Source organism: Apis laboriosa, unplaced genomic scaffold (assembly GCF_014066325.1).
Source record: "Apis laboriosa isolate Shangri-la unplaced genomic scaffold, ASM1406632v1 scaffold645_cov152, whole genome shotgun sequence".
NCBI lineage: Eukaryota > Metazoa > Arthropoda > Insecta > Hymenoptera > Apidae > Apis > Apis laboriosa.
In genome coordinates, this window is record NW_025223999.1 from 41298 (window position 1) to 69138 (window position 27841).

Genomic DNA, 27841 nt, shown 5'->3' on the forward strand with positions numbered 1-27841 from the left:
TTATCATTAAATTGAGATGATGATGACGCTATTGTCGTCGAATTACAAATTATATTACGCAGTTCTTGTTAGATGATTCAGAAGGTGAATCGCAAGATAGATGATATGAAATTAAGATTTCTGAGAAAAAGCAAGGTGGACAAATGATAGAATGTTTAATATGAAAAGAAATTTAAATAAAATTGTTACGGTAAAAAATTCTTTATAACGTGAGTGTTACATTTCATGTTATTCCAAATCAAATATTTAAATTTCATGTTAAATAAATTTTGTTTGATGTAATAATTTTATTTTTATAGTTTAATGAATTAAGAGAAATGTTTGGGTATAAGAAAAATGATGGTCTTAAAGGAAAATGTTATATATGATAAAGTTTTTAATGTAAAGAATTGTGAATAAATTTTTAACACTTTAAACTTTTTCGTTCTAATGGAAATATCAATATTATTTCAGATATTAAATCAGAATCCTATGTATTCATAAGAATAAAAAATTTAAAAATTCATAAGAAAACTTGCAGGTAAATAGAAGTTTTATATATCATTTTCTATAATTATTTTGATTTTAGAATTTATTTATATTATTAGATTGTGCGAAATATTTGTAGGATTAAATAGATATATATGCAAATTTAATTTCCACAATATCAAATTACATGAATATTTGCATACAAAATATGAAAATTAAAACATTATTCATAAAACTAATTTTTCATGGATTAGAAGTGATACAAAATTTTAATCAAAATTTTATAATCTTGACACCATTCTGATTGATATTGAAACGATTTTAAATTGTTTTAATGAAATTTTAAAATAACTTCGAGGAGCAGTATTTATAAATTATGCTAAATTAATAAATATAATAAAACATACTTTAATATCTCTTTATATTGATAAATATCCTTGAAAATTCTTTTATATTTCTTTTTTAAGATTGTATACTTTCGATCGATAATTTTTACTTGAAAGCTTAAAAAACGAAATATGTAACAGTGTAGAATAAAGCCGATAGTTTACGTGAAGTACAAAATTTCATAACCGAAGAATGGGAAGTTCTCCTTTTATTAGGAAAAACTTCATTACCGCATGTTAATAAAATAGAAATAAAGTGAAATCCAACAAGGAAAAATCGAATAAATTTTTAACGTGTTAAACGATAATGAAACATTATTTTTCAATGAAATATCCATTATAATCGGAAGGACAGAGCATAATATAAAACATGTATCCAAGAGATTAAATTTTTAAAACTTTTTAATAAATGTGTAACAAAGTGTCATTATTTAATTAATGCATGATTTTTGTTTGTTTTTATGGAATAAAATTAAATGCTCTGAAAACAAAAAAAAAATGTTATATGTATTATATGAATATTTTTAAAACATTATTCATAAAAGTATTGCAAAGGTGAAGAAAACATTTGTCAACAATTGTCAGTTCTCGAAATTTAAATCATATTATTCTTCATAAAATGCAAATAATAATATCAATATTACATCGATCAATTTCAATTAATCCAAAGAGAAAAATCACAATTTTAAATTTTAAGACACTTTAATTATCGAAGAAAGGATTTTTCATCTTTGGAAATCAAACGAAAGGTATTTTGATAAAATTTAATACGATTGTTCAATGAACACGTGATCGCTACGGAAATTGTAGACAGTGGTCCATTACGTAACTCGTGCTATAAAAGGGAAGATGTCATTAGATTTCAACGCAGTCTATGTTACCAAGTTGACGAGACACTTCAAATAAATATAATTACAATTAATTACAATCGTGTTAAAATAATCGTGTGATATTAAATTATTATCAAATTATAATTCCTAGAAAATATAAGAAACAATATGAATTAGTATTATATGTATCAATTCTTTTTTCAATGTTTAATTATCTGAAATAACGCGACTTGTTCTATTTAAAGTTCACTGTATTTTCTATCGCTTAATTAATTAAAATAACGAAAGGTAGATGTTGAATTGCGAATATCGAACTATGTGGTCATCGTGCACAGAGTGTGTCGAGTCCAAAATCATGCGATTAATCAGAGAACTAATTTCATATTGACCGATGTGTTTTGTGTTAAATAGGTATGAGGGCGGTAATCGTATTTTGCCTTATGGCATTGTCCATTGTGGACGCAGCATGGAAGCCCCTCCCTGAAAACTTGAAGGAGGACTTGATCGTGTATCAGGTCTATCCGAGGAGCTTCAAGGATAGCAATGGAGATGGTATTGGTGATATCGAAGGTTCGTCTTCCTTTTTATGATTTTTATTAATAATTTTCATTTTTGCTTTCTGATTAAATTTTTATATTATATATATAAAAATTAGATTTAGATTTTTTCAATATTTTGTATGGAGAACATGTATAGAAATATTGAAAACTTGAAATGGAATTTTTGGTTATTTTTAAAACTATTAATTTATAACTTGTATTTTATAATTTCAATAATAACATTATTTCATTATATCAAATAATAATATTTATATAGTAGATATATAAAATACCATATCCATAAAGGATATGCAGAATAAGTTCCTTTCCATTTTTTCTTTCTTCGTAATCGTAACAAAGAATCGCCAGAAAATATAGCCGTAACGGATAATTAATCATGAAACGTTTGGTCAGGAATCACGCAGGTTAGTCATGGTTAGTAAACACCGGCATAATTGCTTTTCCTTTTCGCCTCATCTTTCGATCTGTTTACCCCATTATGTAACAACAGATACACAGGTAAACGTGGCGCAGATATAATTAACAGGGAGACTTAACCGCGTACCCTTGTTAATCGGGGAGAAAGGGAAAGTGCGAGAACCGCAGAAAGGGATGTGAAACACCCGAGGGAACGAGTTAATGTCGCTTAAACACGAGAAAATAAATTTTAATGAAAATTTCTCGTTCGTCTTTTTCTCAACGCTTTGACGCGGCTTGTTCCGGAAGAGACTTTCAGCATTTCTGCGATGCTCGTTACGAAATTTACGCTGTTATGAGTTAATGATACAAGTGATGTCATTGAAAAATAACTTTAAAGTGTTAGATATTTTTATTTCTTTTTTTTTTTCTTTTTTTTTATTTTTCAAACGAAATCGGAATATTTCCTGAATTTTGTTCTTATTCGAATATTTTGGATATAAACTAAAGATTTAATATCTCTTCGAGAAAAAGAAAATTCATTTTTTTCAAAGAGAGATCAATCAATAATATTTCATCTTTGTTTTTCAGGTATTAAACAAAAATTGGATCATTTTCTCGAAATGGGCGTCGACATGTTTTGGTTATCCCCTATTTATCCAAGTCCTATGGTCGATTTTGGTTACGATATTTCGAATTACACCGACGTTCATCCCATATTTGGTACCATATCAGATTTAGATAACCTAGTTAATGCTGCACATGAGAAGGGACTGAAGATAATCTTGGATTTCGTTCCGAATCATACTTCTGATCAACACGAATGGTTCCAGTTGAGTTTGAAAAACATTGAACCTTATAACAACTATTACATTTGGCATCCAGGAAAAATTGTAAATGGTAAACGTGTTCCACCAACTAATTGGGTAAGCATTATTTAAATTGTTTGAAAAATTCTTTGAGATTTAAGGGTATTATTGAGGACAAAGAGATATTGAAGAAAATAAGGAGGCAAACACTGGTATAGCAGTAGTATTAATGAATAATTGAAAATTGATATAAGAAAGATTATGTATACATATTGTATAAAAATTTTAATTTTAAAAAAGTAACTTTTAATTATCAAAATGTTATTCAGTAGCAAAATTCATTAATTCTTAGAAGCTATTATCAAAGAAAATGAAATTTAAAGATTACTTGGAATGAAAATTCACTTATAATGGCCTTTAAAATTTATTTTTTTTTGTATAGTATATTTCGATATTAATATTTTAATAATTTTGTTAATAAAGTATTTTTAAAGAAAGACATGAGATTTATATTAAAAGAAAAGACAAAATTGTTTTGTATTAGATAAAATAATAACATATGATCTATTAAAATATAAACACATCGTTCAATTCATAATTTACACGATATTTAAATCAATTTAATTTACCAAAAAATTAATCTGTCAATATTTATTCCATATTTCGACAAATCTCATTTGCATGCTCGCAGATAATGTCATCTGTTATTGTTTTAATAGAAAAATTGTGGGCCGAATTTTTGTTCATTCTATTGGTCGATGAAATTTAAATTTTTCGCACGAAATAATTGTTGACGTATCCGTTATTTCCAAACAAAATCATCATTAAAAAATTTATTCATAAATCTTTAAATAAATCTTTAAAAAATAATAAAATATAAATCTAAAAAATAAATCTATTATATGGTAAATTAATCTTAAAAGAACAAATTATTTCAAAGTTTATTTAATCTCAGACTTTAAAAAAATTTGCAATCGCAATGAAAAAGATGATAATTGCTAAAAATTAATTCTCGGTTAAGTATCTGGAAGATTTCTGGAATAAAAGAATTTGAAGTATACTTGATAAAATAATGTTAAACTTATAGATTGATCTTGGATTTTTCAACAAGAATGCAAGATAAGAGACGAAAGAGATATAGAGCGATATAGAGATAAAAAAAAAAATTAAATTTTATAATTTCGAAGATTAAAAAATATAATTTAAAAGATTTTTAAAATTATAAATTGTCGAAACTTTAATCACTCTAATTATTTTTAATATATAGGCTGTTAATAAACAATTAGATAAATCCATTCTTTATATTTTTAATATTTTGCATCAAGTTTCTAATTGTTATAATTTCTTTCAAGTAGAAGCTATATAAGTCGAAATATTGAATGATATTTATGGAATTCAATTTCAAATATTTCTCATAATTCAATTTTTATTTTTGTGATTCGAGTATTTCATCAAAAGTTTGAAATTTTTATTTAAAAAAACATATTCATGTTTTGAAAAATATTTTACTATATTATTAAAAGTCATAAAACTCGCATTATTATTCGAGATTATTATATAAATATACGATATTACTTCGTATATTTAATTCAATTTAATTAAAAAATTTTCAAAGCTTTATATTTATATAACGTTGAAATAATCTCTTGTAATATTTTTTTTATCTCATTTTTGTATGATTTTTGTATATTTTTATCTCATTTTGTATGCTTGTATACAGGTAGGCGTATTTGGTGGATCAGCTTGGTCGTGGCGGGAAGAACGACAGGCATATTATCTGCATCAATTTGCACCAGAACAACCAGATCTAAATTACTATAATCCAGTTGTACTGGATGATATGCAAGTGAGTACACCGAATTATTTGTATTTAAGATTAGAGAAAATCAAATTCAATTTTTTATGAAATATTCTTTCATATACTACATTACATATATTAAATTTATTGAAACTCCACAGTTCAAATTTTAATTCATGAGATTCAATCAAAAAATATGTAATGTTTAAACAGTTTCATTAAGTGGAATTCATTTAAATATATCTGAAATATTGTATATAATCTAAACTTAGGCTCTTTGAGCTAATATTGGAGAAATTTCACGAGTCATAAATTATATGTAGATACTCTAATAAATTCTGTTTTATAGCAGTAATAAGTTTGGTAATAAAACAAATGGAAATAAATTTTACGAATTAGAAGTTACAAATAAACAATGCTAATAATAATTTCACAAGTCATAAGTTATAAGTAAATGCTCTTAAATTTTGTTTTATAATAGTAATAAAGCAAATAAAATTTAAAAAATAAATTTTAGTTATAAATCAATTGATTATCTTATTTAATGTAAATCTATGAGAATTTCGTTATGCATAAATTATCCATCGTATGAATCGATCTATTGATTTCATAAAAAAATATTTTTCACATTGATATCACATCTCTTCTCTATCTAACAATGAAATCCCATTTTCGGTTCAAGGTCGAGAATTCTTGACGAAATTAGGCAAACAAAGACACGTTGAATCACATCGATCAAAAGTTATGTGGAACAAGACAGCTTGTATACATAACTTCGTTTAAATCTGTGTTCAAATCTGATTAAATTTCCTAGATCAGATGAAAACCACGTTATCTACCGATTCTCTTATCTATGTAATTTTTATAGATTTAATTGTAAGAGATAGTAATCATATTGATATCGATATTTTTTTATCTATTATATCAATACTTACATCATTATTAATCAATCTCTAAAAGAAATCATTATTCTATATGAATTCCTTTATTGTTTTTATTTTTTAAAATGTCACTAGAACAATTGTAGAATTCTTCATTAAATTCCTTTTTTACATATATTTTTTTCCTTTCCTGAAAAAAAATATATGTAATTCTAATATCTTTAATTTTTAATTTCTAGATTGTTGATTAAAGAAATATAATAAAAATTGTTAAATAACAATGTGTCTTAATAAATATCATTATTAATTTTGTTATTATTATATTTGCATATTTTTAGTATTCAATATGTAAAAAGTAAAATAAAAAAATAAAAAAAAATATTTATAAGAATTTCAATTAATAATACTAGTGAATTGACAAGAAACAGTAATTGAATATAATTGTAAATTATAGACTTCTTTGTTATAATCTTAGATCAAATAGGATAATCAGATACAATTTGTGAAATTCACTTATAAAGCATCGTTGATATTGCCAAACTTATTATTGGTATACAAATTGATTAGAATTGGTAATTTATAAAATTTTATTAACAATATTCAGTTTTATAAAAGGATATTAAAAAAAAGATGGTTCAGAAAAACTTTCTTGTAAAAATAAATAAATTTCGTGTTATTTTTAAAGAAAACAAGCAATTTGTTCGTGTGTTTACAAATAATTATATCTTCTCTATTTAAACTGATATCAGATTTCTTTTTTATCATATATCATCCTTATGTTCAAAAGGATTATAACACAGATATTACGCAGAATTGTTATCATCTGGAAATAAATCCTATTACACAATAAAGATGAACTTTCTCCATTATTCATTATATATCATCTTCATTATTTTCGAATAATGTTTTCTATGTTATAAAAAATTATACAAATATAACAATATAGAAATATCAAATTATAGAAATATAACATAAATTTCTTTCAAAAGAGACAAGAAATATCATATTTCAAGATTTTTTTCTTTTTTTTCTTCATCTATTTTTTCTTTTCTTTTTTCAATGTTCAATAAGTTCAACTAAGAACATGATTAATAGCAGCCAATGTCGTTATTAACCTGAGATCTAATAATTAGCTTCGTAATAAATCAATGAATAAACAGCCATTAGCTTCAGTTTCTTTCTTTTTTCTTTTTTTTTTTTTTTTTTTCGAAACGATGTCAATGTTGTGATTATTTTCCTCGAGATTGCTGATTTTATAAATTGATCACATGTTATGATACAAATAATGAGAATTAAGTGCACTCGTTATTTCAACGAACTATATGGCGAACATGACTTTGATTCATTTCTCCGTTTTTATTGATTTTCTCAAGAATGCAAGTACGTTATTTGTTTTATAGAATTATTGACGTAAAAATACGGAAAATTATTTTGTAATTTTACTGAAAAAATAAAATAATAAACTTTTACTATATATATACATATATGTAGTTACTTCTGATCATATTTAAATATTAAAATGTTTTTAAAATTAGAGTACAGCAAAAAAATTTTAATTATAATTTAAATATAAAGATACATAAAAATTTTCATTGTAATCATTGATATTTATTGATATTTATTGATAGAAAATCATTCTTTGATCATGATACAAATTCATTCATTATCTAATTTATTAGAAATTATTAGAATTTTCAATTCATCGTGCTGAGAATATATTTTACGCCTAAAAAACTAAAAAATCCGGCGAAGTATATTTAGATTCGAAACGAAATCCTGGAACGATCCAAATCCATTTGGAATTCTGTCGATGTCTTGTGATATTTACGCGGTAAATTTGAATTTTAAAAGGAGCAAAACCGCGATCCAATGAAATTTGACGGACATTGCGAAAACACGACGAGTTAAATCTGGCCAAGCATCGTTGAAATTTAAACATAGTGCCATACTATCTCGAATAAAATACAAATTCGATTGTATGAAGGATATTTTAATGCCATGATTCAAATGAAATCGCAGGACACGTGATGATACCTTCTTCATCGAATTTAAATTAATAGAAGAGATAAAGCCTAGTCTAATCTAATTTTTCTTTCTTTTCAACATTATTATTATATTTTTATTATATTTTCTGTTGTATATTTTAATGTATTTTGTTAGAATGTAATATCACGATTTTATTTATTTCATATATTTTTACTTTCTTTTCATCTTCTCCTGTAGCATAATATTCTCTTGTGTAAGAGAATCGTTTCACTAAAATGAACTATATAGTTTTCGAGTCTTTAATTTTCGTCGGTAACTTTCGACTTTCTTTCATTGAAACTGGAAATTATCAGAAACAGGATCAGTAATATTAATGTAATATCATTACGCAATTTCATTGCGATCCATATATTCTACTTTATATATTTTGCCACATATTATGAATTATTATTAAATGATATTTATTATGAATTATTATTAAATGATAATAATAATTCAAAAATGTGAAAAATGTTTTAAATTTTGTCATATAATTAATAAATAATTTATATTATGATATAATGAAAGCATAATGAAAATTAAATTTTCACTTATATTATTAGTAATTTGAATAAAATAATAAGGTTTCAATTGATTCAGATTACACTGCTAACAATTGTGTGTTTAAAAATACATTTAATAAATATCTTGTCTTAATGTGTTACAGAATGTTCTCAGATTTTGGCTGAGGAGAGGACTTGATGGTTTCAGAGTAGATGCTCTGCCTTACATTTGCGAAGACATGCGATTCTTAGACGAACCCCTATCAGGTGAAACAAATGATCCCAATAAAACCGAGTATACTCTCAAGATCTACACTCACGATATCCCAGAAACCTACAACGTAGTTCGCAAATTCAGAGATGTGTTAGACGAATTCCCGCAACCAAAACACATGCTTATCGAGGCATACACGAATTTATCGATGACGATGAAATATTACGATTACGGAGCAGATTTTCCCTTCAATTTTGCATTCATCAAGAATGTCTCTAAGAATTCAAATTCATCAGACTTCAAGAAATTGGTCGATAATTGGATGACGTACATGCCAGCAAATGGTATTCCTAACTGGGTGGTGAGTAATAATTAATATTTTCTAAAAAATTAAGTAACGTTTTGAAAATCTTATGATTTATGACAAATCACTTTTTGATATTAACGTTATTGCATTAGAATCTCAAGATGGATTACTTCAAGTAAGATTATTAGAATTGAATTTTTGTAAAATTTGACGTTTCTAATTTTTTTATTATCTAAATATTTTTCATCAACATTTAATTGAAATTTGAACAATTTAGTTTAAAAGAAATTTTATCAAAATTATAAAATATTTAATTAATTGAACAGTTATATATTATTTTGCTTGGAATTTTAAAAATTATGAGTATTAAAAAAATTTAGGATAGAAATTAAAAAGTAGAATGATAAAAATGATAGAAAACAAAAAGAATAATTATTTTAAAAAAAAAGGAAAAGAGAAGTGGAAGAAAAGAATCTAGAGTAGGTCGTAGAATTGCTCTTCATATCACTCTGAGAGATTAGAGAATCTCAAAAGCTTTGAATATAAGATCGTGTTTCGATCCACTTCAATCTTGAACCTATTCAAGGTTCAAAGACTATGTCAAGTACTACGCTATCTGAATTTTATGATTTGATGGATGATTTGACAAGAGTGCAAGACCTTGTTTACTTGCAATTTTGAATATTGATATATTTTATTTATATATTTATTGAATTATATCCATAAATAGTGTATTTTTGTGAACAGAAGAATAAAATGTACTAGTGTTCAAAATTTAAAATATTCAATTCAATGAAAAAGTATTTACAAAAGAGATTCTATGATTCTGTGAAATAAATTTATTAAATTTTTCATATTTAAAAAGGAGGAAGTAATAAGTATTTTGGAATCACAGTTTTCGAAATCCATTAATATGAATTTGTTTAATGGATTTGTTTGTATTTTTCCTGTGATTGAAGACAATTTCTATAATTATAGACTTGAAATTTTGGAGATAATAAATATTCGAGATAAAAATAAATGTAATTAATGGTAAAAATTTACACTAACAAGAATTTCAAACATTGAAATGAAGAGTATCATTTATCAAAATCCAAGTAGAAATAAATGTTTTTAGATTATTTTAATTATTTTAATTTAGATTATTTTTTTGCATTCATATTATAAAATTAGTAAAAATATTGCAAAAGCATAATAAATAATAAATAATCTAATTATTTAATATTATTACAAATTGAATTATTTCTTATTTCATATGAATAATTTTCATCAAAATTTAAAATATTTTATATGCTTTTACATGCTTAGAGAAATTTTATGAACATATATATGAGCATATGAAAACAAGATTCCATATATGTGAAATTTCTTTGTTCGCAAACGTAGATCTCGGTTCCTCGGTCCCACGTTAACTCTTGAAACTTTCTTCGACTAAATCGATTCACTATCCAGCATCTGCGGACGCATTTACTTGTTCGAAAGTTGAACGATAGGTAGGTCGAAGGAAAATCGAATTATCCTAGAAGCAAACGATACGAGAGTGGTCGAACTTGTTCGATTGGAAAAACGATCGATGGACCTAACTGTTTCGAATTCGAGGCTCTGCCTTTGGACGTCGAGGATGGCCACGCGTGAACGAGCTTAAAAAATATCCACGAAATGGCTGAAAAGGGTCGAAACGAACCTCTTTCCACTCACGTTCTTCGAATTCCGTGTGTGCATCGAGGTTCATCGAGCTCGTGTGCGCATTGAGCGTTCGATCGTGAAATTTCAAGCCAGAAAACCGATATTTCAGTGTCGAGGAGTACTAGTAAAAAAAACATTTGTTAGAAAAAAGGAGAAGAATCGAGAAAAAATACATAAAATATTCGAATAATTTGATGAAAATTAATATAATTCCAAATTAAATAATTAAAATATCCTATTAAATTTTGTATCTATTGAATTGTAAAAGAATTTCCATAATATTCGTAGAATTGAAACTTAGGTAATAATAGGAAAAAGAAAGAAAAGTATTTACATTGACATAATATAATAATAAATTAATATTTTAGAGATAGAAAATTTCCATATGGATAATAGTTTACAGAAACCAGTAATGATAATTCAATATTCTTATAGTTATATAAAATTCGATAAGAATAAATTTCTATAGATATTAAAAGTTTCACCCCTTTTTTTCAAATAATAAAAACTTTAAACTATCAGTTAAATTAAGAAATAAATTTTTTTATTTCAAATTAATATATTAATATTATGAAGGATGTGTCATGATACATTGACGCAATTAATGAATTATTCATAAAAATATGCAAATATTGTTTAATAATTTATAACACAAACTTTTACGTAGAGATTTTCATTGTATAATAATATTCTATATATCTTTAATATATATATTCAACAATCTTTCCTATTCTTATTTTTCACTTGTCACAAATCATCCTATACATATTCCATAACGCATAATGTAAATTCCATTTGTTAAAAAATTCCTATGAAATGTTTCACAAAAATATATTTATTTAATTATCATTACAAAACCAACGAAATGGATCTAGAACTTTCCATACGATATTACAGTCTTCTATAATCGCATGTTAATATATTTAAACGAAAATACACGTAACAATGACAAAAAGCGCTGAACGCTTTTAAAATTCTATCCGCAGCCCGGAAATCACGATCAATTGAGATTGGTGTCGAGATTTGGAGAGGAGAAGGCCCGTATGATCACCACGATGTCGCTTTTGCTGCCAGGTGTTGCCGTGAATTACTACGGTGATGAAATTGGTATGTCGGATACTTATATCTCGTGGGAGGACACGCAGGATCCACAGGGATGCGGCGCCGGTAAAGAAAATTATCAAGAGATGTCGAGAGATCCCGCGAGAACGCCATTCCAATGGGACGACTCAGTTTCTGCTGGTAAGTTCCTAATTTTGCACCGGATGTGATATTTTTATTCAATCGTAAAGGCGACAATTTAAACGAATCTTAATCTTTGTGAGAATATAAATAAAATTTTGCAGCAAGCAAAAATATTCAAAGTATAATTTTTATAGCAGAGAAATTATGCAAATTGTATGAAATGATTTTATATAGAGATCATCTTAAGAATCGAAAAATTTTGTACATGGTACTAAATATTATTAAGTAGATTAATCATTTATGGAATTTTTAAATTTAAAAATCTATAGTTATTAATATAATAAAATTAATTGCTATAATATCGAATATTTCAAAGACTCATTATTATTAAGACTGCATGATTTTAAATACACGAATAATGTAATTGATTAATATTGATGGTAATAATGTTAATATTTATTGTTTTCTCCATAAAAAGGAAAAATAATGAGAATGTACGTTTGTTTTCGTATCGATTATTTTATTTTGAACAAAAATCATATTTATCAGATATCATTGATGTCTTTCTGATATTATTTATGTTTTCTTAATATGATATCATTCCTTTATCGAAAATATGTTATTATTATAACTGATTCTAAAACATTGAAAATATTTTCTAACAATAATTATAGCATATTCCTACAATGAAAATCATAAACTTTTAATGAATTCAGTAAGGAACAATTTCGATTCGCAGGATTTTCCTCAAGCTCTAATACCTGGCTTCGTGTCAACGAAAATTACAAGACTGTCAATCTAGCTGCTGAAAAGAAGGACAAGAACTCGTTCTTCAATATGTTCAAGAAATTCGCGTCGTTGAAAAAATCGCCATACTTTAAAGAGGCCAATTTAAATACGAGGATGCTGAACGACAATGTTTTCGCGTTCTCTAGGTAAGATAGTATGTGTGTAAATTGGGAAACGTTGTCTATGATCGATCAATTTGTCGATTAAACGATTGATCGATAAAATATTTTACCATTCACACAGGTATTCTTCTTATTCAAAATATCTAATCTAAATTTAATTATTAAGTTGAAATTCACTCATACGTACAATTTAAAAAATTATTTAGATTGTCAACATATAGTGATCAAATTTTTTATAACAAAGAAGAACAAAGGTAAGTTAACATACGTGCAAGGAAGAGTTAATATTTATATTGAAAAAGAAAATACAAGTAAAAGGAACTAATTGATTATCAAAAAATATATTATCACAATGATTTCCTGTTATTATTCATCTGCATATATTATAGTTTTGAACATGTGAATATGCAATATAATTGGTTACAGTAAAATCATCGAAACTTACAATACGATTGATCGTGATATTATCGTTTCCTTTATTTTTCAATGAAAAGTTATGTACACGATATATCGTAATTTCTTCAGGGAAACCGAACACAATGGATCTCTTTACGCAATAATGAACTTCTCGAAGGAGGAACAAATCGTGGACTTGGAAGCGTTTAATAACGTGCCGAAAAAATTGAATATGTTTTATAACAATTTTAACTCTGATGTACAGTAAGTATACATTTTTTTTTTGCTATCTTTTTAGAGCAACTGTATCGTAATATCGATCAGTATATTCGTGCATTATAAATTTCTTTTGTATTTTTACAAATTTGTAAGTAATACATTCTTAAATAATTTTTTTTATATATATATATTACGATGTCAAAATATTAATCAGAGTAATTCTTTGTTTATTTCTTGCGAATTTTTAAATATAATATTTAATTTCAAGATTGGTTAAGTTTGGAGAAGAATTTTGTTTTAGAAGTACGCTTATAGAACGTCTATTAAAAATAGACATAATTGAATTAATTTTTTATAAATTTATTTTTGTTCATTTTAAACAGGTCCATCTCCAACAACGAGCAAGTAAAAGTTCCTGCTTTAGGATTTTTAGTCTTAATCTCTCAAGATGCTAAATTTGGAAACTTTTAATTTTTTCCTGAATATGACTATTCTTTGAAGCGAAAAGAAACATATATCGTTAAAATGTCTCTCTATATTATTATATATATATATGTATTAGCTAATAAATTTCAAATATTTTGAAATGTATAAAAAATTTATTATTTTTTATTGTATTTATATTCCTCTTTACACATTTGTTTATTGCTCGTTTTTACTAGATTTTCTTCTTGTATAAAACTCCTTATACATAGAATATTTTTTGAATATTTAATATATTATTAAAATCTTCTAAAAGGATTTTTGATGAAATAGTTCTAATAAAATTTTATTTTTTTCAGGAATAAAATTAATTAATTTATTATTTCTCTCTTCGAATATTTAATTTATGAATCATGTATTTCTTTAAATATTTGATATAAAATAATAGATAATAAAATAAAAAATAAATAAATTTCATTATACACATGATTTATAAAAGTATTCAGATATCAATGATATATATGGATTTTTTCATATACTAAAATAATCCACATACTTTACACTTACTTTTACTTCAATTATCCATCACGAAGCCACAACTTAATTGTTAATGGAACTTTCATCCCAACTTTTATCCGAATTAATGGAATTAAGGAAGATATGTTCGATGAAATAAAGTAATTTTTATAGAGGATGATTTATTCCCCTTACGACAATTATTTTATATTATAGCAAGATCGAAATATTGTAACCATACAATAAAATGTAATAGAAATTCAACATTTTTTAATCGTTTATGAATCCTATATTATTTTTAACAATATATTAAATATATAATATTAAATATAGCCTTTTAAATATTAGAAAATAATGGAACATTCCAATAATAAATTTGAATACAATATTCGAATAATAATAAATGAAACATTTGCATAATAAAACTTTGAATATATATAATAAAAAGCTAACAATGAAATATTATTTTTCATTGAAATAATAGAAAGTTTAATGTAATAATAAGATATCGAATAATGAAATACAAATGTTTAATCAATAAAATTATTGAAGAATAAAATTATTAAATAATAGAATATGGATAATAGAATATTTAAATATTAATGAAGCATGAATGATATTATAGAAACTTTAAATATTATAATTTACATCATGCCATACATGTTAAAATTCTTCAAATTATAAAATGGGTAAACTATGAAATACTGAAATACTAAAATTTTTCTATAGCAGATTTGAATATCGTATCACGAAACCAATCAAAAATCAATTCTTCTTCGCAAAAATTTCAAAATTCAGTTCGATCGAATTATTCATAGAAATCCTTCAACGTTTGAAACAAGAAACGCACACTGAAAAACTGGCATTCAGCTTCGTTGGTCGAAAAGGCAGCCATGGGTCAAATTGGCCGAAACTCGCGAGGACCAGATCCGATTAACCGGGCCTTTCACTTTTTTTTCACCCGAAGGTAAAACTGGCCTGAAAGCGTGAACGGAAGCGGTCGTGTGTGTATATCGGTTCCCTGCCACGTCAATCAGCTTGCCAATTATAATCGTCGCGGTTTCGTCCATGCTGGAGTTCGTTCCATAAGAATTTCACTCGTCAACTTTCGCAAAAATTCCTCGATTGGGCGGCTGCTGGCTTCGACCATTTTCCACGGCCGTTAAAAAGTTCGCCGTTCAAGCTTCATTCTGAATGCAGACTGGGTGACAAGGGACGAAATTGGATACTCGAAGGTGTGCGAACGTCGTGCTCGAAGAAGGTGGTAAACTGTTTTAAAGCGGATATGCTCGAAGAAACGAATTTAATATGGATAATATATTTAATATTATATTATCTTTGATTGAATATATATATAGAGAAAAAAATCATTTGGATATAATGAACTAAATATAATATAATGAACTAAATTTTTTATATTAAATAAAGTAGAACGAGAACAATGGAAAGAAATAATAAATTATTTTTCTCGTATATAGAAAAAATATAGAAAATATAAAAAAATATGGATGGAATCGAGTTCAAACAATAATCATAAATTTTTGGAAATTTTTGTTATTGAATAAAACTATGAATAAAACTGTAATTATATATAATTTTAGCATAAAACTATCCATTAAGGACAATTGTAATTAATGTTATTGTGATATCAGTGCATTTATGAATAATTTACAATTCTGATTTGTGACAGGAATACATAAGAGAATGTCCGAATAATTTTAGATATTGTTGCGTAATCTGTTTACGTATCACTTATGGTGAAAGAAGTAACATTCACTCACGAATGTGGTAATTTCTTCAATGATTGAATAACTCATGACAAGTTTTTCAATATTCCAAATTACTGTAATTATCTCACTTTTTACAATTATACTTTGTACCTTACATTTATTTAAATAAATTCTCTAATATGTATGTATTTATATGTACAAACGATCTTTGGAAGAAGACAAATTGAAGAAGTAAAAATCATTTAAAAAGCTTGAAAAAACAAGAAGTATAATTAGAATAAAGAATAAAATATTAGATGAATGAAGAATTAATATTAAAACATATATATATAAAATGCAAATATGTGTAAAACATTATTAATTATATTATTGTTGCTTATTTAATTTAATTACAAACGACTAAATATATACTTATTAATATATTAATATACGCTATTCGAAGTTTGAATTCGCTACACGGAAATGAAATCGTATGTATTGCTCTAATATTCTCATTTAAATTTTATTCGGGATTCTCTCTATTTCCTACCTAAAATGTGAAAAAAAGAAACGTGTTGGTTAAGGTTTGTATAGAACGTAATCGCGTACATTTTCACGATTTTTCGATTTTTATGAATTTTCAACGTTGCTACATTTAGCAAACAGACCTCATTTGCCAAGGTATTCATGATATATTAAATATACTCGTTATATTTTCAGTAATTGTGTTTTTTGATTTAGTTTTACTTTTTGTTTCATTTCACTGTTCAAAATGAAAGATACGATAAGATAGGAGATATAAAAAAAATATTAATCAAAAACTTATATTGTTTTCATTGACGAATGGAACGTTATAAACTAAGTTTTGCATAATTTTAGAATTTTCTATATTTTTTAAATTCAATAATTCAATCAATTAAAAAAATTTTTAAATGACTTATGATATAGATTAATAGTCAATATATTATTATTTAATCAGTAAATTATTATTTATACAATTTTTTTTTCATTTCATGAAGAAAATAAATAATAAGTAAATCATTTATTTTATATTTTAATAATAAATCTTAATGATTTTTTTGTTTAAAAATATTAGAGAATATTATATTTTTTTAACATTAATATTTTTTTTTTATTTCAGATTACGGAATATAATAATGTTGAAGATATTCCATAATTTTCGCCAAACATTTTGTCCATACATGACATTAAATAATGAATATCAAATAAATTCAAAGAGTTTCATAAAAATAGATCGTATTTTATTTTCACTATTTATATAATTGATATCATTCACATATGATATTTCATTTTCATGTTTTAGAAATACAATTAATCTGATAAGAATCGTAACGCGAACACAATTTTAACAGTAATAAAATATCAAAGTATCGTTTCATTGATTTACTCTATTGAAATAACGTTATAAATTTATGAATGTATTCACTCATCACGTATTTTCCTACGTTTAATAATATTTCCATACAGTCACATCAATATCGTCATCTACTGGTTTTTTTAATACTATGATGATTCATCTGTATCAAGAAATATATGATCTGCTTTAGTATCTATAATTTCTTGTTACGTATCCTATCAATTCTAAATCAATTCTTAAATAGGAGTTCCATTTTTATTATTTTATTTTTTTAATTTAGATTATTAGATTTCCGTTCTATTTTTCAATTCAATCGATATGAAATACTTTGCATATTTTTTATTTTTTTTCTCGATTAATCGATATAAGATTAAAACGACACGTTATTCATCAGTTTTTACAGGAAGCATCTGAATCTTTCTGTATAGATAATGTTCGCTATCCGTTGCTGTGCTTCAAGTTTAACAAGAATTTTAAATATTTTCTTTAATTCCAATACGAGAATCGTCAAACGTAATAAAAATATCTCTCTTCGTTTCTCACAGTGAAAACTTTGGCACAACTTTGAATTATCCAGTGCGCAAAGAAAGCTAGCAATTCGCTTTGGTCTCTCCAGTCTCGAGCAATAAATTGCTCGGTACTCTTCAATAAAAACGACTTTTATAAAATTTCCACGCGACAAAATTTATCTCGTGAATTTCCTAGAATTTTTCTTCGAATCTCGTGTTTTCTCGTTACAAAATTTAAACAAGTAAGCACGTTCTCGGAATTCTACACGGCTCAAAGCTTCAACTTTGCGATTAAAGTAAATAAATTGTTAGAATATTTTTTATTTCTTTTAATAAGTTTTATCGTAAGATAGTATGTATCTATTCGAAAAATAAAAGTATGTTCTACATTCATATTTTTAAAAAAATATTAAGCAAATAATCAATAAAGATTATTGTAAAGATGATTGTTTAGGCAATGAATTATATTGTATTAATAAATTTTCGAAATTATAAAAATAGTTTTAATTTCTAATTGGAATAATATGTATAAAATACGATTATTTTACTATTTCAAACGAAATTATTCGCAAAATCCTACATCGCTAGAGAAGAACTAAAATTACTTACTCCCATTTACCATTTACCTTTTTCAAAAGTCTATTTTTCTCGATTCTGCGAAAGAAACTCCGATTTTCAAGTGCGGAAATTATTCCACTATTAACAATTAAAAAAAAAGAAACAAAGATAATAATAAACAAAGAAATGCAGAGACGATCGAGCTACGTATTGCACGTATCCCGTATTTACCTGATCGCGTTGCAATTTCACGACAATGATACGCCGTTATCTGTCGCGATTTTTCCCGAGCTCCCATGATAAAAATAGTCCGTGCTCTTTTTTACCATCCAATCTGACGAGAAGAATATAAGGGACCGCGTGATCGCGCGCCGTATCATTCAAATCATGAAGAGCTTCGTCGTGGTCGTACTTCTGCTCGCGGTCAGCCTTGGCGCCGGCCAAAATAACAAGGGTTGGTGGAAGAACGCGATCTTCTATCAGATATATCCCCGCAGTTTCATGGATTCCAATAATGACGGCATCGGGGATTTGAAAGGTAGGAAATTCGTGCGAAAACACTTGTGTCTTGTATTTTTCATTTTCCGCGTATCGTATCGTATCATTGGATCGCTTTTAAGCTAAGATTCACACGAACTGCGCGACAACTTCAGTTCAGCGACGAGTTTATATCATAATTTTCATGATAAAGTGTGCATCGCACGATGTAAAGAAATGTAAATCTCGATCGAAAATATCAAATAAAATTGGAACAATGTTGTATCGCTCGTGTACAATTTTTTTAAGAAGTATGACGGAAAAATCGTAATTAATATATGCAGTGATTTAGGGAGATTAGGGATGAAGAAAGAGATTGGAAATTAGAAAGATTTAAGATTGGTTAAGAAAGATAAGTTGTTAAAAGTTAATATGGTTACAATCGTGATTCAAATATTTAAATGTCATATTGGAATGAAGTTTCGTAATATATGACGCCATGCATCTTTATTGAAGTGTGATCGTGATGCACGAGTTGTTATCTTTGCAATTGTACATAATTGATTGGTATTGATTGATTAAATCATGTTCCTTTAAAAAAGTGTCGAGGAAAGAAAATGAGAGAATTGAAAAATTGAGTAGATCTTAGTCATGAATTATGAATTCTTGGTACAGATATTAATGATGATAATAATATATTTATGTTAATAAGACTTGATTAATGGAAAATACGTATAATTATTCATATTTACATCATAATACATGGAAAAATTATTTAACGTATTTCTTTTAGTTTATAAATTTAAACGATTTATTTTTTATCTTATTGTAACAAGAATATTTATTTATATTAATAGAATTGAATTAAAAATGATATATTTTCATATCCTATTAATATTAAATAAAAGATAAAAAGAAATATTTGTTTGATAATTTCTTTTTTTTTTGTTCATTTGAATATTTTACTATTTATGATTGCCATTTTCACATATATTTATATAATATTTTAAAATATTAATTTTAAATAATTTAAATAATGTTTCGAAAATATTGAAACAATTAAATTTACAATTCAAATAATATTTATGAAATATTTAAGCGATCTTTCCTTATATAAAAATATATATTTTCTTAACAAATATAAAGATTAAAATGATATTCAAATATTAATGTTAATGTAAATAAATGAATCGTTTAGAAACAATTTGTGCAATTGAAATTAATTATAGTTTGTTAACTAATAATAGTATCATGAATGGATTAAAGATATTTAAAGAGATGCGCAAAGTGGTTGAGCATTCTACTGAATCTCAAGCTTGGAATTAATCCAAACTTTTAATTCTTTGCTTATTAACGCTGGTAATAATAGTTGCTGGTAATTAGTCGATAATAAAAATGAGAATACGTTAGCAATTAACAATAAAATAAATAAAAATAAATAAGTAAAATATTGAATCTAAAGAACTTGTGGAATATATTTTTTATCAGCAAATGCAAGAATATTGTAAAGATTTGTAAAGATTTTTATATTTAGAAATAATACATTTCGTGTTATTCTTTCATTCCACAAACATTCTTTATAAAATAATGGTAGATAAAGATAGTTAATATTTAATTGCACTTCTCGAATCCCACGTCCTTCCTTTGATACGTATATATGATGTAACGTACGTGAGCTTTGAATGTTTGATGATAATTGAATGGAGTTATAAAAAATCTTTTGTAACGGTATATTAGCGTAAGAGCTGATCGATAATTACCGTAAAAAGGAACAAATTTGATTAATCGTTTTTTATCTTATAATTTTCCTCGTTGAAGAAAAATATACTTTTGTTATTGTGAATTTAAAAAAATTTAAAAAAATTTAATATATATTTTTATTATATATTATATATTTAATCAATTATTAATTATGCCAACTTATTCACGATGTCATGAGAAATTTTATTGAATATCAATATTGACTTAATATCAGTGATACAATAAAAAAGAAATATTTATTAATTCAATCAATTAACATTTATTCGTTTCAACGCGATTTATTTTCAATATGTTTTAATTGTTTTTTATATTTTTCGAAATTAATAATATTTTATTTTTGTTAATAAATCTTAAAGTTGTTTCGAATTCTTACTCACCGTGACGATTATAATCATTTATTCTTTGTACTCGTCACTTACCTGAAACAAAAATAATAGAACATCATATATTATTTTTAAATCAAATATATTTAGAAAGAATCATTAATAATATCGTAATTAAACATAATAATAATAGTAAGTGTAACATTTGATAGAGAATAATTTGTTACCTAATTAAAAATATTTAAATAATAATTTCTTGTAATAAAATAAATACAAAATATCTAAAAATAATAATAAATATTAATAAAACAATGTAGATTGATATCTCATCTATATTTCAAAAAGATACACGCAACAATTATCTAACGATTAGATATAATGGTGAAAAATTGAACGATTTCATAATTCAAATGCGTTATACATTAGAAGTTACAATAATATTTACAATAATATTTCCAGCGTATTATCTATAACAATCTATAACTATCTGTAATAAAAAATATAAAGCGAAAATAAAAATTGACATGAAAAATAGAAGAATTGATAAATTAATATATATGGATATTTATTTTTTCTTGGATATCTTACTTGTAAAGTTTTAGATTTCTTGTTAATTCTCGTCCATTAATGAATCACGAAATGAGTTCACTTTTCACTTTTATTCATTTTTATTTTATTACAAGAATTAAAAAATAAAATATTAACCTCATGATTTTTAATAATTTCGCATATTAGATTTAAAATCTAATTAAAATCTATTACATAGTTAATATTAATTTCTTATTTTAAAAAAATGGACAAAATGATAGAAATAGAAGAGGAATGTATCTATTCCTCGTTCATTTATTTTCATGATCATCGATATAGCACGATTGATCCACAAAAATATGATTAGCATTTGCAAACCAATGTGAAACCATCTGAATCGATTCTTTTTATTATCATCCAATTATTAGATTCGAAAATTGATTTTAGCTTATTATTTTAACTGGCTTCTTGGCAGGTATTAAGGATAGGCTTTCACACTTCATCGAATCTGGAATAACAGCGGTATGGTTATCACCAATTAATAAAAGTCCTATGGTAGATTTTGGATACGATATATCTGATTTTGAAGATGTAGATCCAATATTTGGCACTCTACAAGATCTTAAAGATCTCATTGCAGAAGCGAAGAAACAGAATTTAAAGGTAACATAAAAACATACTAATATCTTGTCGTATGAAATCATATTCTATTATATCATGCCATTATATTAGCAGATATAAAATCTTCAGCAGTTTTTAATTAGGAAGATTTTGATTCAATATAAAATCGATAAATTTAAATGAAGAATATCGATGAATATCAAGAATAACGTTATATTTATGATGAAAAAATATATGATAAAATAAATAGGTAAAAATGATTGTTAAAATTTAAAATTGAAACTTAAAACTTAAAATATATTGAATTATATTTAGAATTATGCATTTTTACATATATTTATCGTATTCAATTACAATGAATTAATGAAAAAATGATACGACGCGATGCTATAAAAAAAAAGAGAAATATTTGAGAAAATTCAATCGTTTATTGAAAATATTAAAAGTGTACATATGTCTCAATGATAATATTGTATACATATATCGTATAAATTTTAAATAAATTATAAAAATATGCATTTCGATAAATAATTCTTTCATTTTTATAATTACGTGAAAATAAAATTATGGAATGTTTTATATGTGATGATACACAGTATCGTGACGTGAATAACATGACATAATTGTAATTTGATTCCAACAGATTTAAAACAATGAAAATATATCGGCTCATACTCTACACGAATTACACGAAAAATCACGTAATACAGCACTTACCTTTTTAGTGACGCGATATTAATGCGTATTTATTTTTCTAATCTTAATTATATGATATGATTGTATCATGTTAAAAAAATCATATAACGATATATAAATAGAATTCTCTTTCGTAAGAGATTTTATATTAAAGATTATAATTTTTCATTCTTATATGTGATATCTGAATTATCGATAAGTACTTTTCCAATATCGATGAGATAAACATTAAATTTAATAATACACGGTAATAACACTAGAAAGAAAATCACGTTGAAGATTTTAGAGTATCATTTATTGTATTGATACAATAAGTGATACGCTATCGAATAATTTTTAATTAAATAATAATTTAAATCATAAATTTTTTTGGAAAATTATTTTCCTATCTTAAGTTTGAAAACAATTCTATCAAATTCCACATTTAATAAATATTTCATGGAAATGTAACTATTTCTCTAAAAGAGTGAATATCAAAATATTTTCATTAAGTAGTATGAAATATGAAATATTTTCATATTTCATTATAATTTTCATTATATTTTCATTATCTGCCGAAAAATTAATTAATACATTTAAAAAAAATTCATAGATTTTTTTTTATTTAAGACAATAAAATATTAAAATTTGCTTTCACATTTTGAATTGAAGATATTATAGCTAATCATTCAGTTATTTGAAGCTCAACAAAGTTTAAAAATCTGTATTTTTTCTAAATAAATAACAAAAATACTGATAGTTTTTTTTCTTTCAGGTTATTCTAGATCTCGTCCCTAATCATACTTCTGATCAGCATAAATGGTTCCAACTGAGTATAAATCGGACTGAAAAATATGAAGATTATTACATATGGGTTAATGCTACTGTAAACGATACAGGAAGTCCAATTAAAGACAAGTATCCTAATAATTGGGTTAGTGTATTCAATGGTACAGCATGGACATTCCACGAGGGTAGGGGACAATTTTATTTCCATCAATTTTATAAGCAACAACCAGACTTGAACTACAGAAACCCGAATGTGAAAAAAGAGATGGAGGTATAGTTTTGGTCAATTTTCTTGATATTAAAATTAATTCAAAAATTAATACAAAAGTTTTGTATCATTCGATTTGTTTATATATATTATATATAATTTAATCAATCCCATGAAAGAAAGAGAAACGAAGAAAATATCTTATGAACGTATCGAATGTACATTATTGAAATACTGTAAATTAGATTAATCTAAGAAATTCTGTTGCAAGATTTTACTCGTATTCGCAAAGAATTTTTCCTTATTCTATCATTTTATTCTATGCGAATCGTCTCCAACAGAAAATTTGCATGATCTATTCATTCTTTTTTCAGAATATAATGAAATTTTGGTTGGATAATGGAATCGATGGATTCCGCATAGATGCTGTACCACATTTATACGAAGCCGCTAACATATCGTTAAATGAAACACCTTTTGATGAAAAGCTCAACTTAAGTCTTCACGCTTCTTTCAATCACACTTTAACGAAAGATCAACCCGAAACTTACGAATTGGTATCCGAATGGCGACAATTCGTGGATACGTATGCAAAGAATAATAATCGGGATGAAATAGTAAGAGAAAAAAAAAATATATTTGCGAGCAACATATCGTGAAGATATATTCTATTTTTAAATTTTCTTATTTCTTTCGAGACTGACAAGATATATCAAACTTTTATTTAAGTATCGATTAATAATTTTATCAATGCTAAATGAATAGACTCAATGTTGTTTTAAATTTTAAATTTAAGAAAAAATTGATCTTTTTTCCATATATTGTTTAATAATAATTCCATATATTAATTTTATTTAATTTGATCATATATTAGTATTATATTATTTAAAAAATTATTACATTAAAGAAGAAAAATTTTTTATTCGATTGTTTCATCGTCACTGAGGTTTACACGATGATTGATTTTATGAACAGGATGTAAAAAGTATAGAAAGTTTCCAATTATACTATTATACACATATTGATAATATTTAGAATATTTTCTTAATTTTTAATCCTAGATTTAAATTAGATACGCATTGAACACTATTTATCACGATTTAATAAAATTTTGTTTTACAGGTACTTTTGACAGAGGTCTATAGTTCTTTAAGCAACACTGTCAAATATTACGAATTCGGTTCAAACGTTCCCTTCAATTTTAAATTTATAACAGATGCAAATGCATCTTCCACGCCAGAACAATTTAAAACGATTATAGACAATTGGATAAAAGGAACTCCCGAAAATAATGTTCCAAATTGGGTGGTACGTAAGTTTTTTCATAATTAATTAAATTTAATATGATAAAAACAAATACATTTAATCCTGACTGTGACTCATTTTTTACTCAGTCAACTTAGTTGACGATAACACTAAATAATGAAAATTACTAATGAAAATTAGATAAGTTTATATCTATTCGTATTATTTAATTAAGATCACTTTTGATTCATCCAAAATATAAATATATATATAATAATTACAACAGATGGGAAACCATGATCGAGTTCGTGTCGGTACACGTTATCCAGGTAGGGCGGATCACATGATAATGTTAGAGATGATTTTGCCTGGAGTCGCGGTCACGTATTATGGAGAAGAAATCGGTATGGAGGATAATACTACGATATTCAAATATGATGTTCGTGATGGCTGTCGAACACCATTCCAATGGGATAATTCCATTAATGCAGGTATGAAGAATTAGATTGAAGAATCAGTTTCTGAATTTTTCTAAAATTTTTTATTAATTTTAACAATAAAAAATAAAAAAAAAAGTTTAAAAAAATTGAAAAATAATATTATAAAATATTTTTTTTATTAATATTAATATTTCAATTAATAAAAAGATAGATACATTTTATTAGCAAGATTTTCAATTTTTTATAACTATATAGCGATAAATAAATTTTGAAGTCATTTGAATCTCGCATCAAGTTTAAAAAAAAAAAATCATTTCCATTAATATTCCAATTGATTATTATTCTATCAATTTAATTATTACATTCATATATTTACTCTTTATTTTATATCTATATAAAATATACAGAAATAAAACTATTATCTCTAATATTTAAATAATAAAACAACCTTATCTCGTTTGTAAATTTCTATGAAAATATTGATATTTACATGATAAACTCGATGTTTATAGGCTTTAGTAAAGCCAATGAAAATATAGTTGAAAAGGAATGGCTGCCTGCTCATACATCGTACAAAAATGGATTAAATTTGGAGCAAGAGAAAAAAGATTCTATTTCTCATTATCATCTTTATACCAACTTGACCGCTTTAAGAAAGAGAGACGTGTTGAGACAAGGGAATCTTACTACACAAGTTTTAAACAAAAATGTCCTGGCTGTCGTGCGACAAAAGGAAACAGAAGCGGTATCTCTTTTGATCAACTTCTCTAAAAATAGTACTACCGTGGATATATCAAACTTGGTGAACAAAGGAAATAACAAAATTTACACAAGCAGTATAAACTCCAACTTGATAGCAAAGTAAGCAATCAATATTCGGCGAATTTTGATTAAAACATATGTTATAAATTGAATTGGAATCAATACGTGGATTTATAAGAACAATAATAGAAGAAAATTTTCTATAATGCAATAATGATTAAAATAGATTTTTTAATTTATGAATATTTTATTATATTTAAATCAATATCTTTATTAATTCTATTAATCTTTTATTAATTCTAAAATCTTTTATTAATTTTATTAGTAATGGACAATTAATGACATAAATTTAATTTCATTTTTGATATTTGGTTCTAAAATATTTTCAAAAATAATTCAAATAAATCGATTTATTTTTAAATTCTTAATTTTTTTACTGATTCCAAATTTATTCAGATCTATTTATTTACTACTTTAACGATAATACAATAATTTTATTATTTTTCAGTCAATTGGTGAATCCGATGGCCATCAAAATTCCTGGAAATGTATCTATAATTGTAACATCCAGTAACGGCGCTACTATAGTCAATTATTCAATCATAACTTTCCTATTTGTAATGTTCATATCTTTTTTCCAGCGATAAAGAAAAAATTTATTGCTTAAAGAATTTAATGTAAAAAAAATTAGAATATTATAAAACTAATTTTAACTAATTATTAATTAATAAAATTTATCTTAATATCAGATTTAATAGGCTGAGTATGTATCCTAAATAAAATATTTATATTTATACGTTTATATCATATATTTATATATTGAATTATATTGTATGTGTTCAACATGCCATCAAACATTGTAATTGAATTATGTATAAAATCATAATTACGATTACAATTACTTGAATTTCTATACTCAATTATAATTTCTATTCTGTTGATATAAGTTTAGCACCAATATACTTTTTCATTATTCCCAATAATCAAAATTGAAATTGCAAAATAAAAAATTCTAATCTACTCTTGATATTTGACAGAATATTAAATCAGAATAATTTTTAAACTCTTTTAAATTTTAAAATAATCTAAACAAATCAGATGAATACTCTAATTTTTATTAGGCCAAAAAATCTTGAATCATCATATGGTAGTAATATATAATATTTTTTTTTTTTGTAGGAGAAATCACTAATTTTTACACAAAATTAGTACAAAGTATGAAATTTAATTGTAGAATTACAATATCATTCACCAAACTTTATGAGGATTTTCTGCTTTATGATAATTGATCCATCATGAACTTTCCTGAAGAAATGTGAAAGATAAAAAAAAGTATTCGATTTCT

At 25.0% G+C, this 27841-nt stretch overlaps 3 protein-coding genes across 11 annotated transcripts in view; 2 read left to right on the top strand and 1 right to left on the bottom strand.

Annotated features, from left to right (window-relative positions):
- The window catches only part of LOC122718472 (alpha-glucosidase), a 47421-nt gene extending 33249 nt beyond the window's left edge, over positions 1 to 14172 (top strand). For both annotated transcript variants that reach the window (XM_043943543.1, XM_043943542.1), the window contains exons 2-9: positions 2096 to 2254; positions 3232 to 3566; positions 5170 to 5295; positions 8821 to 9231; positions 11850 to 12105; positions 12788 to 12983; positions 13485 to 13619; positions 13958 to 14172. In XM_043943543.1, the coding sequence (XP_043799478.1) occupies positions 2098 to 2254; positions 3232 to 3566; positions 5170 to 5295; positions 8821 to 9231; positions 11850 to 12105; positions 12788 to 12983; positions 13485 to 13619; positions 13958 to 14045 (1704 nt within the window). In that variant the 5' untranslated portion in view covers positions 2096 to 2097 and the 3' untranslated portion in view covers positions 14046 to 14172. The remainder of the gene's footprint in view (positions 1 to 2095; positions 2255 to 3231; positions 3567 to 5169; positions 5296 to 8820; positions 9232 to 11849; positions 12106 to 12787; positions 12984 to 13484; positions 13620 to 13957) is intronic.
- LOC122718470 (calcium/calmodulin-dependent 3',5'-cyclic nucleotide phosphodiesterase 1-like) overlaps positions 1 to 27841 on the bottom strand; it is a 179833-nt gene that overhangs the window by 22326 nt on the left and 129666 nt on the right. The window lies entirely within an intron of this gene.
- LOC122718471 (maltase 1-like) lies at positions 19040 to 27246 on the top strand. The gene is made up of 8 exons (XM_043943541.1): positions 19040 to 19205; positions 22232 to 22419; positions 23828 to 24112; positions 24424 to 24666; positions 25172 to 25357; positions 25581 to 25785; positions 26247 to 26595; positions 27005 to 27246. Exons 1-8 carry the CDS (start codon positions 19055 to 19057, stop codon positions 27141 to 27143), a joined length of 1746 nt encoding a protein of 581 aa, XP_043799476.1. The 5' UTR covers positions 19040 to 19054; the 3' UTR covers positions 27144 to 27246.

What these genes read in the sequence shown, in the direction of transcription:
- LOC122718471 (XM_043943541.1), top strand. Translation starts at nt 19,055, where the DNA reads ATGAAGAGCTTCGTCGTGGTCGTACTTCTGCTCGCGGTCAGCCTTGGC. An exon ending in ATAATGTTCCAAATTGGGTG is followed by an intron (nt 25,358 to 25,580) that starts GTACGTAAGTTT and finishes TAATTACAACAG; the next exon opens with ATGGGAAACCATGATCGAGT. An exon ending in GGATAATTCCATTAATGCAG is followed by an intron (nt 25,786 to 26,246) that starts GTATGAAGAATT and finishes CGATGTTTATAG; the next exon opens with GCTTTAGTAAAGCCAATGAA.